Source organism: Gouania willdenowi, chromosome 22 (assembly GCF_900634775.1).
Source record: "Gouania willdenowi chromosome 22, fGouWil2.1, whole genome shotgun sequence".
In the NCBI taxonomy this organism is placed as follows: Eukaryota; Metazoa; Chordata; class Actinopteri; order Blenniiformes; family Gobiesocidae; genus Gouania; species Gouania willdenowi.
The window spans coordinates 3,896,837-3,912,531 of NC_041065.1; the positions used below are offsets into that span (position 1 = coordinate 3,896,837).

The 15,695-nt window shown below is 41.6% G+C and overlaps 1 protein-coding gene across 1 annotated transcript in view; it reads right to left on the reverse strand.

The window, feature by feature from the left end:
- The window catches only part of LOC114456860 (calmodulin), a 45,348-nt gene that overhangs the window by 8,609 nt on the left and 21,044 nt on the right, over positions 1 to 15,695 (reverse strand). The window contains exons 2-4 of the mRNA XM_028438890.1: positions 14,666 to 14,696; positions 14,404 to 14,547; positions 14,193 to 14,299 (exon numbers count right to left, since the gene is read on the reverse strand). Of these exons, the coding sequence (XP_028294691.1) occupies positions 14,193 to 14,299; positions 14,404 to 14,547; positions 14,666 to 14,696 (282 nt within the window). The remainder of the gene's footprint in view (positions 1 to 14,192; positions 14,300 to 14,403; positions 14,548 to 14,665; positions 14,697 to 15,695) is intronic.

Below are 15,695 nucleotides of genomic sequence, written 5' to 3' on the forward strand. Positions count from 1 at the left end.
GGGAATTAGACGCACAACTACACGAGTCAAATGATGGGAAGAAACTCCTCCTTGAGGCAGAAGGGGCGATCAAAGCCTCAAAAGCCAAAACTAAACTGCTCTCTAGAGAATTAGACGCAGAACGAGAGAGGGTTAATGACTTATTACAACAAGTAGCTGACGGTAAAGTAGCTACTGCTAAGGTTCAACGACAATTGAACCTCACCAGGAGAGAGCTCCTAGACGCAAGACGTGAGCTCGGGCACGCTCTCTCATCATTGTCAATGTCGGAGGCTGATGGCGATCCTGACTCCGACGGTGAAGACGCAACTCGACAAGTCCTGCGCACCACCGACCCACCGGTACGTCCGCGTCGCTTAAGGAGGCCCCGGGATGCCTCCGCGGACCCTCCTATTGACGGCGGACCGACGCCCGCCAGGCCCCCGAATAGCAATCGACCGTCCAACCGCGACCTGGATAAAATCGCCAGAAACATTCCGAGATTCGAACCAAAGTTCGACGAACCCCAAAATGCTAGAGCATTTTTGAGAGACATTGATTTTTATCTAAAAAGTTATCCAATGGCTAATGTTGAAGATAAAATCTACCTAATCAAAGCAACCTCGAGCAGGCTTGTCAATGATTTCATTGAACGTCAACTACCTCAGATCAGAAATGATTACACAACACTGTGCCGCCTCCTGGTGGATGAATTTTCTGACGCACTTCACCAAACAGGTTTCGACTATGCCCACACCGTTAAACAGGGGAGAAACGAATCACCCCAACAATATTACCACACCTTGCTACAGGCATACTTTGGTAATCGCAACGACCCAGGTATGGAGGAAGAACAGCAGTTCAAAAAACTGTTCCTCAGAAACCTTCACCACAGCACGAGCACCCATCTCGGCGTCGCGGCAGATCCCTCTACCATGTCCAGTAAGAAACTTCGCGATCTTGCAATCAGAGGCTTCCTCTTGTACAAACAAAATTCGACAAAATCCACATCTCACGAAATGTTCCCGGTAAAGAATAACTCTCACTCGCTACAATTGGAAGGCACAAAAAGAACACCCGACAGTCCTCCAATGCCTCCACCGCAAGCGCCACAACCTCCTCCACCACACACCCAGCAAACGTACCATGGTACGAGACCAAAACGTTACCAAAATAGAGCCAATAACCGCGACTACGCTCCAAGGCAAAACTTTCGACACCAAAATTCTCGCCCCGACCAACACCATCCGGATCGCCGATCGCGACCACCGTGGTATGATTACGACCGTTCTGAAGAGTGGAAAAGACACGACAACGACCGCCGAACACCTCCACCCAGAAACGAACACTCAAAACCTCGGTATCACAAAAATAATCAAAGGTCATACGACCAGCAGCCGAACAGATCAAGATCAGACGATGAATCTAATGAAATAGAAAGTTTAGAAATTAGGTTATCTAACCAAATCACTAAAGAAATGGCATCCATCAAGAAAATGTTCGAACAAATGATAGATGACAAAATCAATAGAAAGCAAAAACAATCAAAATGCAAAGATGACGATGATTCGCCTAGTGCTGTCTTGCTGGTGCAAACACATGCACCAAACCACCGTTTTGCCAATGGACATCAGTCCATTGAGGGTGAACCACCAATTCACCAATTCTTGTGCGACCTCTACGAAAGAGGAATCGCCCGAAAGTTTTATATATCAGCCACTTTTGAAGGTGTGCTTACCAATGAAGCCTTACTTGACACAGGAGCAGACATATCCCTCATGTCTGCCCAACTGTTCAATGAGCTGCGCAGCCTAGCCAAGGAGACCAACCTAAGGTTGATACTCCAAGACTGCCACATTGACATTGAACCTTATGGCGACAACGCCACTGTTATCACAAAGAAGGCTCTCGTACAAGTCACCATAGGGCACCTGACCCTGGTGCACCCGTTTTACATCTCAGACCACAACCAGGTTCCTCTTCTCATAGGTATCGATCTGCTCAACCGATTTGAGCCCCTGATCGACTTTCAAAATCGGAAAATCTGGGCCCAAGTCAGGCAGCCACTGCCGCTGCAGCATGACTCACCCGACGGAGTTCAGTGCTACCAACTGAACCACCCTCAGGCTCTAAAGGAGACCCCCAGCCGGTCTCCGGCCCAAATGCGTCCGGCTACTAAAACCGTAGACCGTACTCTAACGACCAGAAGTACCTACCTGTGCTCGTTAACCAACAACCCCCTCGCTACCGATGGTCTTGCGTTTCAGAACCGACACATCAACGATGCTCTCGCCAAAGAAAGGGCGCTATCAGGAACACCCTGGTCCTTTGACCCCACCCAGCTCGCTGAGCCCCACCCGTTGTCAGTGAATGCTATTACGCGCTCTCGTGCAGCTGCCGAGACCGACACCCCAATGTCCTCACAGGTCATCACACCGGTAAAACCCGCTTTCACCGACAATGACCCAATAACGTTAAAAGTCTCCTCGGACTTTGCCTCCACATCCAGCCATCTGTTCGCTGCCCGTCGCTCATTACAGATAGTCAAGGGCACCTTGGTCCATGTTTCTGTGGACTCCCAAACGCATGCGTTCGTTGTCCCACAGAACCAAAGGGGGGTGATATTGGCACATGCCCATGACATGCCCTACGCCAGACACAGAGGAGTCAAAACCAAAACCAAGCTAACACCGCTACCGCTTACACCACCCACCAATACACGACCGATCTTGAGAACCACCTCCGAGCTACGTTCGCGTTTGCTCAAAAACACCTCAAAGAGAGCGCGAAGGGCCGTAAAACCTACTACGACCAAAAAGCCTCACAAGAGGAACTACAGGTGGGAGACCGCGTCTGGTATTATAGCGTTGCTCCGCCCGCCGGCAAAACCAATCATCATGCAGCCAAACTGAAAAAATAAATAAATAAATAGAAGAAATTTCTTCCCAAATGAACAGGACCCTACCTGGTCACCGATAAACTGTCTCCAGTGGTGTACCAAATAAAGATTCCGAGCACAAAAACCGAATCAAAGCTCAAATGGGTCCACCGAAAACCAAATTAAGCTATACAGAACACTAAAATCAACAGACAAGCCATCAACCGCGAGCTGAATAAACCCTACGAACCGAGAGATAGCATTCCTAATTAACCTACCAGTCGTCACGTTCAATAACATCTACCACCTCAAGGACGACATAAACTCAGACCTAGGAACTAGAATCCACTACGCTATCTGGTCCCACCGAGGACACACCCGAGGGTCAGGACTTAACCGTGCTGGTTGATCCGTAAACTTCCAATCAGCCATCCCATTGATCAGGCCCCAAACATTAGCATATCTAACACCCTGCTACCGAGACCACAACGCGTCTCATTATATAGGCACAGGCCAAATTTAGCCAGAGCAAAAGAAAGCCCTTCTTTTGCTCTCATTTAGTTTAAGATCCCTTAGGGACTTCTTTTGTGTGTTTAGATTTGATTCTTTTATACCCTGCATGCTTTGTCTTTGTCTTATTGATGTGCACCAGGAGTAACTGACCGATACCACGCTATCTATGTGTTATGTGTACACTTTTATGTTACCCCATCCTGCTGATCCCAAATTACATGTTCACACCGAGCATTGTTGAGGGACGCATAGCAACATATAGTACACACACCTAGTCTGCCTCCTGGTCTACGGGTGCCCACTGCCAAGCGGCACCTTAGAATCGACTCCATGGCCGCCCAACTCCTACCTCCATGGTCCACGGGCATTAACACCAGGCAATGCTCCAACGCCAGCCACCAGGGGCTCCAGGCTTCAACCTCCGGGGCTCCAGCCTCAAACCTCCAGGGGCTCCAGGCGTCAACCTCCGGGGCTCCAGTCTTCAACCTCCGGGGCTCCAGCCTCAACCACCAGGGGCTCTAGCTTCAACCTCCCGGCGTTGCCTCCAGTAGTGACTTCCTGGCAATGCTGCTCATCTCAACGTCAAGGTGAGAGTGATTTCCCTACCCTACAGGGGGAAACGCCTCCAATTTCCAACAAGGACGTTGGACTTTTGTCACTCCTGAACTTTCGTCAGGGTGTGTGAGGACCTCAACACACCTTTACCTGTTTCCAGTTTTCGTCAACTTGAAGGTTCGTTCCCTCTTTTGTTTCTTCAAAAGAACTTTTTGATAAGAGCTTCAAAGCATTGAAACCTTATCAACAGGGGGATTATGTAGGGAACTAAACCCCAAGTTGATCTGGACTTAGAACATTTGGCTTCACCAGTCCGTGGAGTCAAAGAGTCTGCCTTCTACTGGGATGTGCAAACATTCCCCAAGGGGGGTCTTCTCCCCTTTCTGTCCGAACAAAGGGATAGAAGGATCCCAGACCAGTTGTCTCCTGTTATCATCTCCCTGCTACATTACGATCAAAAGAAGAACATCCCTCTCCTTCCCCCTTTTTCAAACAGATACCTCTGGATGCTGTAACATCAAAGAACTGTCCCAATGACCCCTTTGACCCCCTGCAGATATTGTCACCTCCCGAACCCAAACCAATGGTTACACAGGACAATGGAATAACCCCAGTTCTCCTGCTCAAATGAGAACAAAGGACATGTGCTGGACTGAAAAGTTACAAATGAAAACATTTTTGGAATGATTTCTACTATAATTGAAATTGCAAATGTGTCTGCACTCGTGTCATGTAATTTAACAACAACAGAATGCTATTTTAAAGTGTTTATCATTTAAAAGTGCTTAAAAATACCAGAAAACATCACAAAAGTTAGTTTGAGGTATTTACTGCAATCATATAGTTAAGAGGAGGCATAACATGATTTTTGACATTTATGTTTATGAATAATTACAGGTAAAATGCATTAATTAATTCCTAAAGTGATTCTAGGATATTTTCCAGTCATGTTTGGTATCAAACCCTTTCGTAATTCATGATATTTCAGGATATGATGTTGAAAAGATGTTTTGAAATATGTGGAATTAATTATTAGGCATTCTTTTATGTTTAGAATCATCCCTTGTCGTCTGTCTCTGTCTTACACTCACACACACCCACAAGCTGAAAGCAGTGGCAGTGACCAATCACCGACATGATCACAGAATGATCACCCTAGACGCCTCCTCCAAAAGGCGTCGCAAAACTTCCTTTAAAAAAAAGACGCGCGTTCCTAACTTCAGTTTTGGACGCGGGCGTTCATGCTCACACGTATTCCCTCATGTTTCCAGTCTTTTCATTTATTTCATTTTATTTTTAGTTGAAACAGTTAGATTTTGGAAACCACAGCTGCTTGGTTCGGACGAATACAGCATCTAGTGACGTGCGTAACAGCCGAAAGGAAGCCCGGCCCGCGACCCGTTGGGGTTAGCCAAGAGCCATTCTCTAAGCCAGCTGCGAAGGCCTAACCGCCCGGATCGGCTGAAGGGGCTACACTCTGTTGAACCGAAACAGAACCAACGGTGGCACGTCCTGCTGCTGTTTGTTCGTCTCCCCCTTGTCCGTCCTCCTCTCTTTGTTATGAGCTCTCTTTATTTTATTCTTTGATTTTATGATCTTATTATTGAATATGTATCCTGCATTTTTATTCAATATTTAGTAGATTAGCATCCTTCTAGATTAGTGATTTCACTTTATTACGTATAATCCTCACCTTTATTAGCCTAGAAATGCATTTTATCATGATTTAATTATCCCATTTCAATTGATATTTTGACTGTGTTAATTGTTGACTTTTGAATAAAAGGTTGAACATAATATTTGATTCCTCTGATTCATTAAAGCTGTGGTTATGGTGTAGATGTCTGGTAGAATTCACTTTTCCCTGGTTTCACATTGATGAGTTTAGTCTAAAAACTTAGACATATTTCTCCTGTTAAAAGGAGTGGCACCCCGCAAATTTGAAGTAATATTAATAATCATAATTAATATTCTTAGTTATATAACCCATTAATAATAACTCATCTCATCTTCCTACATAAATAAGCTTGATCTTCAAGCTCAGACCAGTATAAAGATGGATTTCTACTCCATTCTTAATTCAACCTTTCCATTAAAAAAAACAGAAAGGCTATAACTTACATCCTACTACACACATAGTTCGTAGTAGGATGACCATTAAGGATTGATTAAATATCTTAAAATTGCATGATCTTGTTGATGTCTACACAGCAGTTGTGATGTACAAGGCTCACAATCTCATGCTTCCTCACTGTTTACAAAAGATGTTTCAAACTAGAGAATCAAGATATAACCTCAGAGGAACTGATCTGCTACAAAAACCCATGGCGAAGAGTAATACTAAGAGGAGGTGTTTATCAGTCAAAGGAGTTGATCTGTGGAACGGTCTACCTACACAACTTAAGGGCTCCAAAACTATTCATGCGTTTAAGAAAATGTACAAGTTAAATATTATAGAGAAGTATAGAACACTTGAATGAAACATTAGAAAAGAAGTTGATCGAGGATGCTTAATATAATTTTGATTGTTGAAGTTTATGTTTTGTGCTTACATGTTACCATCGTTGGTATGAGAGAAACTGTATAATTATGTCACCTTTGGACATACATTAGTGTTTCAGTTGTATAAGGGGTTAGGCAAAATAAGTCTTGACTTCAGCCTTAACCCCTTTCGGTCAGGCATCAATTAGCGGTTGATATTCTTAATGTATACTTATTTTTTTTTTTTTTTTTCCTGTCGTGTAATGTGTGGAATCTTTGAATGACCTAAGATCTGGATGTTCACAATGACCGAAATAAACTAACTAACTAACTAACTAACTAACTAACCATGGCTCAGTGGGTTGTCCAATAACCGAAGGGTTGGGGTTTCGAATCCCGCTCTATCTAAGTCATTGCCGTTGTGTTATTGGGCAAGACCCTTCAAAGAGTGAACAGTTCTGTTCCCACGGTAGTGTGACTATATGACGGTGTAAGGCAGTTCTTTGTATGTCTGCTTGTTTATTTTTGGCGTGTTACTACGGCCTCCATTAAAGCCTGTAAAACTTTTAACGGCTCGAGTAAACGTCATTACAATACTTTTTGGGCAGAGCAGCTGTGCGTGTGCGCGCCCCCCTCCCCCCGCGAGGTACCACACTATTAATCTACCAGCAGCAATACGTTCAATAAAATAATAATTTACGTCAGGTTTGCTTCAGACTTGGGCCTACAATTTAAGTTAATGGGTCGGGCTTGGGTTAAGTCGGGCTTTATGCCCGCAGGTCGGGTTGGGCTGGATTTTTTGGGCCCGATCTAACCTCTAGGTAGAATCACTTCAAACCGAGCTGCTATGAGAGGGATTTGCAGGCTAAGCTAATTGGCACAAACTTTGTTTGCATGTTGCATATGTTTATATTGAAAACTATAGCGCACATTTTGAAACCGTTGTTTTCATGTTTGTGTGCAACAATAATACACACAAGTTATGTAGGTAAGTAATAATCCAGAAATAACATACATTTAAGCTTAAAAAACATTTATAATTCTCCTCTGTAACCACACATAGCCACACCCCCTAGCAGCATGGCGGCCAATCGCATAGCGATGCAATCCCTCGACGTAGAAATACAGTCAGCATATACCAAGCTTTAGCCATGTACTTTTTACTCTCTTTCTTTAATTACGTGGTTAGCGTTAGCGCTTAGCCCAGTCTTATGTTTTGGTGGGTTAAGTTAGCTTAATTAGCTTTCGTCCAGTTTCTAGTTTCTAGTTGTTGCCGTGGGTTAATCTCTGTCACTGTGTTTGTGGGAACTTTGGGTGGATCTGATGGAGGAACTTCACGGCAGCTTCAGGTAGGCTGTGTGTGTGAGCGGCAGCGCAGAGTTCCTGGTAGCACCCCAGAGAATAATAAGTTGTTGACAAAAGACAGAGCGATTTTGACCCGGGAAACAAGGTTTTTAGCAGCATTCTTGGCTAAATCTTGGCTTAATCGTTTCTATCGTGGTATGACATTTTCTTACCGGTGGGATGTTTTTGACGATATATCTCCCGCTAATTACGTCCATAACGTGCATACAGTGCTGAGCAAAGATATACAGAATGTGAGATAAGCCACTACAATGTTCAGTTTCATCCATTTTCTTCGAAAATGTCGACTAATCGTTGCACCCTTGATGGTAACAAAAGCTCTGTCCTAATTTTGCATGCTGAGTGGGTCAAGGGGACATCCAAGAAGCAGATAGTTGCTGAGAAAGGTGACATTTAATTCTCTCGTAACATACAACGTTGTATAATTGCACAATACCCACGATGCCAAATTGTAACGGTTCCTACTATGCTAGAAATTCTACACAACGGTACTACTGTGGATTACGATACTACCGGTGCCAGTTTCCGCAACATCGCGCCCGCCTCTACTGTCCTCCCGGCTTCCCACTGCACAGTCTAAGCTCAATGAATGCTACTCACTTGAAAACAAACCAACATGGCAACTACAGCAACCGAACTACACAGCTGCTGAATGATTGGCTGTTAGGGTCCGCCCATCTGTTAGCTGATTGTGTATTTCTGCCGGTAAGAACGAACTCCATGAAGACAGCTCCACTTCGATTGAAATTAGCTTCTAAACAAACAAGACAGTGGATTTGTTATCCTAAGTTGATTATTTATATTAGTTAAACATAAATCTGTCACAATGGGGTTTTATTTTGGAGGGCAGGCAGGAGGTCTTGGACTCCCTTCCAGCAGCTTTCTCCTGCTGATAAGTAAGTAAGTAAAGAATTTATTTCAAACCTGCACACAACACAATACAACTTACAGGCATACAAACAAGTGCATGGTTTGAAAAGGGGATGGATGAAGCAGACACTTATATAATTCCAATCCCCCCACTCACCCTCCACAGACACTACATCACAAATTACAATAATAACACAAAAACAATATAATACAATAAAAATACAAAAAACAACCAAAAAAACAAAACAACCAGCCCAAACATTTCCTGATCCCAAACCCCCTCTCCCTTAATGCTTACAGCTGAGGGCATCAGTCTCTCTCTTCCAAATATTGCAGCATAACATTTTTTTTGTAAGTGTTTTTAAATTGGATAATGTTTGAGCAATCTTTGAGCTCCTCGGCCAAACCATTCCACAAGATAACTCCCCGAACTGCGATGCACATGGATTTTAAAGTTGTTCTAATTTTTACTTGGTACAATTTGTTGCTCCCTCTTAAACTATAAGCATGATGTGCGTCTCTTATCATAAAATAATTTTTGAATATTTAATGGTAACAATTTTTTTGATGCCCTGAACATTATTTGAGCCGTTTTGTATTTTACCAAATCAAGTAGTTTTAAAATTGATGATTAAAAAAAAAGTGGCTTTGTGTGTTCATTATATTTTCTTTTCTGAACGATTCTAATAGCTTTTTTCTGTAAAGTAATTAAAGGCAATAATTAGATGGGTAACAATTTCCCCACACCTCTAAACAATAATTTAAGTATGACATCACTAACAAATGGAACAATATCAGTAGGGCATTGTGAGTGAGAGCATGGCTAACTCTCCTCATAACACCCACACATTTCGCAACTTTTGTCCTTAAATAACTAATATGAGGTTTCCAAGAGATTTTCTCATGTATTACAACTCCTAAAAATACAGTTTGTTTTACTCTTTTTTTTTCAAACATCTGTTTATTGAAATTTACATCACATCAACATTTCTTACACAAATATGCATGTTTCTTTTTTGTTCTCTTTTTTAACAATGAAAAGTACAAAGTATACCCCCCTCCCCCCAATGAAAAAAAAAAAAAAAAAAAAAAAAAATAAAAAAAATAGAAGAAAATACAATAAAAAATTTGAAAAACTGTCATTTACAATTTGGATTTTTCAAAATAGTCGATAAAGGGTTGCCATATCTCCTGAAATTTTGATATGTTACCTCTGACTGAGAATTTGATCTTTTCTAATTGTAACAGATTCATCACCTCCCTAAGTAGCGCTGGATGTGCTGGTGGGTTTTTCTGCTTCCAATTTAGTAATATCATCCTTCGGGCTAACAGCGTCACATAGCGTATCACATTGTATTGGTTCTTTGATAAAATTGTTGTTGTAGCTTTAACCCCAAATACAGCCAACACTGGGTCTGGCTCGAGTCGAATATTAAGAACGCTAGATAAAGTTTTAAAAACATTAACCCAGTAGTTACAAAGTCTCGGGCAGTTCCAGAACATATGTGCCAAGGAAGCTGGGGCCTGTCCACATCTGTCACACAGAGGATCGACTGTAGGGAACATCTTTGACAGTCGTAGCTTAGATAAGTGTAGTCTGTGTAGAATTTTGAACTGTATCAGTCCATGTCTGGCACATACAGAAGAAGAGTGGACAAATTCTTGTGCTCTTTTCCATTGATTCTCTGTGATTTCCACTCCCAGATCCTCCATCCAAGCCTCTCTTAGGTGGTCTAGTGTTGTTGTGCAGTCCATTTGTGTTAGATTATCGTGAATCTTAGAGATCGCCTTTTTAGTCTGTGGTTCAGGCAATAACAGTGAGTCCATTGGAGAAACCAAAGGTTTGTTTGGGAAGGATGGAAATGTCTTTTTAATAAAATTTCGGATTTGTAAATACCTAAAGTGGTCTGTGTTGGGGATATTAAATTTCTCTTTTATTTGCTGGAATGAGGCAAAAATGTTGTCGATATATAAGTCATTGATTGTCCGAAGACCCTGTAAATACCATTTGTGAAACGACTTATCGGAAAGTGAGGGGGGGAATGAATGATTATTTATTATTGGCATTAGTGGCGAACATTTCTGCCAGCCAAAGTGCTTCCGGATTTGGGACCAAATTTTTATAGAGTGTGAAATAATTGGGTTTTTCATCTTTATTTTTGGCGTTGGCAGAGTAGAAAAAAGTACTGCTGCTAAAGAGGAAGGGGAGTCATTTAGATTTTCCATCTTAGCCCATTCAGCCCCCTCTGTGTGGAACCAAAAAGACATAGAGCGAATGTTACCAGACCAGTAATAGAGGCGAAAGCAAGGCAATCCCATACCCCCAAATGTTTTAGGTCTCTGTAGAAATGTTTTTTTAATTCTTGGAGGTTTCTTATTCCAGATAAATTTAGATATGGCTGCATCTAATTTGTCAAAAAATGATTTGTTAATAAAAATAGGGATACACTGAAAGAGAAATAAATATCTTGGTAAAATAGTCATTCTCACAATATTAATTCGACCCGCAAGGGAGATTGGAAGATTAGCCCACTTGTCAAAGTTACATATTGTATGGTCATACAGCTTCAAAAAATTATGTTTAAATAGGTCAGGATGATTTTCAGTAATATTTATCCCTAGATATTTAAATCGGTCTGATATTTTAAATGGCAGGGAGTTGAGAGTATGTATGTTCTGTTTGGCTTTTAAGTTAATTGGGAACAGTGTACTCTTTGAGAAGTTGATCTTGTATCCGGATATTGTGCCAAAGTTTTCCAAAATTGACAATATACCAGGCATCGATTTCGCAGGGTTAGAGATGAACAAGAGTAAATCGTCTGCGTATAAGGCTACTTTGTGCTCCGATCCTGCTCTCTCAATACCTTTATAATCTTTCTCTGTACGTAGAGAGATAGCGAGGGGTTCAATGGCAAGTGCAAATAGCAGTGGTGAAAGGGGACACCCCTGCCTTGTAGAGCGACCAAGTGGAAAGTAGTTTGAATTGATATTATTCGTTTTTACGGAAGCCTGAGGCTGAGCATACAATAATTTAACTAGGGAGATGAATTTTGAGCCAATTCCAAACTTATGTTTGTTTTACTCTTTCAATGTTTATGTTATCAATGGATAATTGAACAATATTGTCATGTTTCCGATTTCCAAATAACATAAATTTTGTCTTTTTTAAGTTCAGTGATAACTTGTTTTCATTAAACCAGCATATTAGCTTATTCATTTCCTCAGTTATCTGTACCAAAAGTTGCTCCACGTTATTTCCTGAACAAGTAATCGTCGTCAGCACAAATTTCATTTTATTGATATTTTGATTATGTCATTTATGTACATGTTTAATAGAGTAGGCCCCAGTATCGACCCTTGAGGAACACCACATTTTATAATTTTGTGCTCTGATTTATATTTCTCAATTTGAACAAACTGGGGTCCCTCATTCAAGTAGCTCCATAACCATTGTTTAGCTACACCTCTAATGCCATAGTTTTCCAGTTTATTAATCAGTATTTGAAGGTCAATCGTGTCAAAAGCTTTTTGTAAATCAATAAATATTCCGAGTGCAACATTTTTTATTTCTATACAATTTGTAATTTCCTCTATTAAGTCAATAAAGGTCAGAGATGGTGAACTGTTTTGTCTAAATCCATACTGGCAGTCAGATAATAAATTATGTTTTTCAATAAAGTTTCAAAGTTTTGTATCAAATATTTTTTCTAATATTTTGGAGAACTGTGGCAGTAGATATACAGGGCGGTAGTTGGTAAAGACGCGTTTGTCACCCGCTTTGTGCTATTTTCATTTTTGAGGGAAATTGGCCACTCTGAAGAGATAGGTTGCAGATAAATGTAAATGGTTGAATAATTTCTTCTGCTACACTCCGAACAGTCATCATATCAATGTCATTAACATCCTTTGATGTCTTGTTCTTACTTTTCCTTATGACGTCTAGAACCTCCACCTCAGTAACAGGGGCGAGAAACATTGATTTGGAATTAATTTCTATTAAGTTTTTCGTTGGTACATTGCTAACGGGACCAGCTGCATCTGATAATCTGCTGAGTATAAAGGTGGAGGCTTTGCTGCAGTTCAGGGCTGGGACAATACTTTTGCTGTGACTATGGTTCTGCTTCTACTTGTGATGTAGGCTCGGTTACATGCCAGTAATCCCTGGATCTACAGCAAGATTTTTGCCTTGTGGAGATTCTTGTTTACCTTTGCTTCTTGGTTTCGCTTTTTGTGTTTTTGTTTACATCTGCCTCCCTGGACTGACCATGCCTGTGGTAACAATAAATACCTGCATTTGGGTCTGCACCCCCACATGCCATTGACAAAATCGATGTGCAAAGAAAACGTAATTATTATTTTTTAATTTCAACGATATAAATTCTAACTTCATTTATTCGTTTTTTATTGCTTATATGCTTTTCTTCTTGCACCAAACAACACTATAAGTAATTAACAAGTATTTCTAAAGGGCAAATACATTGCAGTTCATAAAAATAATAATAAAAAAAGGCTTCAGTATCGCAATATTACCTAGAATAGTAATACTTTGTCTGGTTACTCATTTTGGTATCGTGACAACTCTCTACAACCTGGATGCTGCACTTTTATCATTGAAGGACAGGTTACACACGGCTGCTTCACGCCGAGAGCTAACAGAAAAACAACACTTCCCACAATGTAAACAGACCTGTTACGCCTCTACCTCCCACCATTTCTTTAAAACGAGAAGCCACGCCGATCAACGAACGTGCGTCATATCCTGACCAAAGTCCATAGTTTTTGCCAAAAGGTATAAAATTGCTCAAAAATGTCCTTTTAAGGTGTTTTTTTTTTAAATAAAGAGATTCACATATTTTGTTGTTTGGTAATACATTAAACACATTTTATGTTATATACATTTCCAATACAGGTACTCTTTCAACGGCTTCCAGAGGACGCCACAAGGATGCTACTGCTTTCTTCTGAAGCTTTGTGAGCACCTGCGGAAGCACAGCGAGGGCATGTGGCTGTTCACGCCACCGCGGCTTCACACTGGTGGCTTTGCTGCAGTGAAGCGGGAGCTCATGGCTGACTAACGAGAGACTTCACGCACACGGAATTCCGAGACAGACATCCGAGACAGACATCCTCCAGCCTGTTTGGAAGCGCAAGACAAGGAAAACAAACACGCAGATGGGGATTTATTGAGGCCAAAAAAGTTAAAGTACAATATTTTTTTTTAAATCCCTCAGTTAATGGATTATCGCCCCAGGCCTACCGTGTGCCTCTGACTAGTCAGCAAGGCATGCAAAGCACTGCAATAAAATGATGCTGCCTGTGTCCGTCATCTTGTTGACTCAACAACTAGTGAGTGAGTGTAGGGCGTTTGTACTCAGAGGGATGTGAAGCGGAGTTTGTAAGAGAGCGAAGATAGGGGAGAAGTAGCCAAACTAAAATTAGTTAAAATATAATTTAAACCATTATTTTGTCATTTTCTACATCGCATAAGATAAAAATCTTGATACATAGCAAATCTCAATTATTAGGACTAGTACAGCACACTGACGCCTACCTTGTCGAAGACTCGGAATGCCTCCCTGATCTCCTCCTCACTGTCAGTATCTTTCATCTTTCTTGCCATCATAGTCAAGAACTCAGGGAAGTCAATGGTCCCGTTGCCTGGCAGAGACAAGGCCAGACAATGAAAAAAACAATGAGTAATGAGTAAACACAAAGTAATTTGTGCAATGGTGTCCGAAACTGCTGGTACTTTAAGTGCATACCATCTGCATCCACTTCGTTGATCATGTCCTGGAGTTCAGCCTCCGTAGGGTTCTGACCCAGAGACCTCATAACAGTGCCAAGCTCCTTGGTAGTGATGGTCCCATCTCCGTCTTTGTCGAACAGGGAGAAGGCCTCCTTAAACTCTGGAGAGCCACAAATAGTGGACAGGGAAGACTGATTACTATCAACAGCAGAGAACAGTCCTTCCATTTTTGTCAAGTGCTTCAAATACTGTCCGTGTTTAATTAAAAATTAACTTACCAGCAATCTGCTCCTCTGTTAGCTGATCAGCCTAGAAACAATAAGGATCATAAAGCAGACCAAAGCATCAGCACAGTTTCCTATATTACAGGGGAGACATCTGAGTAAAGTTGAGAATAAAACCGTGAGGTTGTATGGATTAAAACAAATGAAAAGGCTGCTTCAAAAAGTTCAATTTTTTTATTGTGTTAAATTTGTAAAGGTTTGACAACAACAACAAAAAAACATCAGCAACAATCCCAGAATTGATGACAGTGCTAAGAATCACTTCAGAAATGGTATTTATGATCCACCTTAAAATGACCAAACTGGATATCTGTCAGGTCGGCCACCAGCTTAGCTGCTTTTGGTTCTGGTCTTTTGGCCTCCCTGCTTCTCCCTCCATCCAGCCTCAGAGCTGCTCTTCGTTGCTTCATCTCAACACCTTTTCCTCCTCCACTTGATCCAGCTTTGCTGCTGAGAACGTCTACTGTCCCACGGACCATCACCAGGCCTTCTGCAAGACACTCTGCTCTCTTACTGTTCTGTACGCTCTGCTTTTTGACCTCCAACAGCTCCGCTTTGGTTTTCTGTAGGCTGTTCCTCAGGTCCTGCATCTCTCTGAACAGATTATCCATGCGGCTGGAGGAGGTGTCCATAAGCATCTGCAGGAATACTCTATAATTCCTCTCTTGCTGCTGGATGAGTTCCGTGTAGTAGTGCTGCTGCTCGCTTAAAATGTCATAGATGTCAGAGAAGCTCACCAGCTCCCCATCAGAGGGGTACATAGCGATGTTCTTAGGCAACATGACACCTTGATGACAAAATGGGCAGAAATTTTGCGTTAAAGTGGGAGGAATGGGTGGATGAAAAAAATAATGATTAGACATCTATCACTTCCTCCTGCTCAGAAAAAAAAAAAAAACCCAAAATGACGGAACAAGAGTAGAAAAAGTTTGCCCATCTCTCAGAGAAGTAACATTTTTTCTGATTCAGTCTTGATGGAAAAAGGCTCAGGTCATCAGTTTGCCAGTTGATTTCTGGATGATTA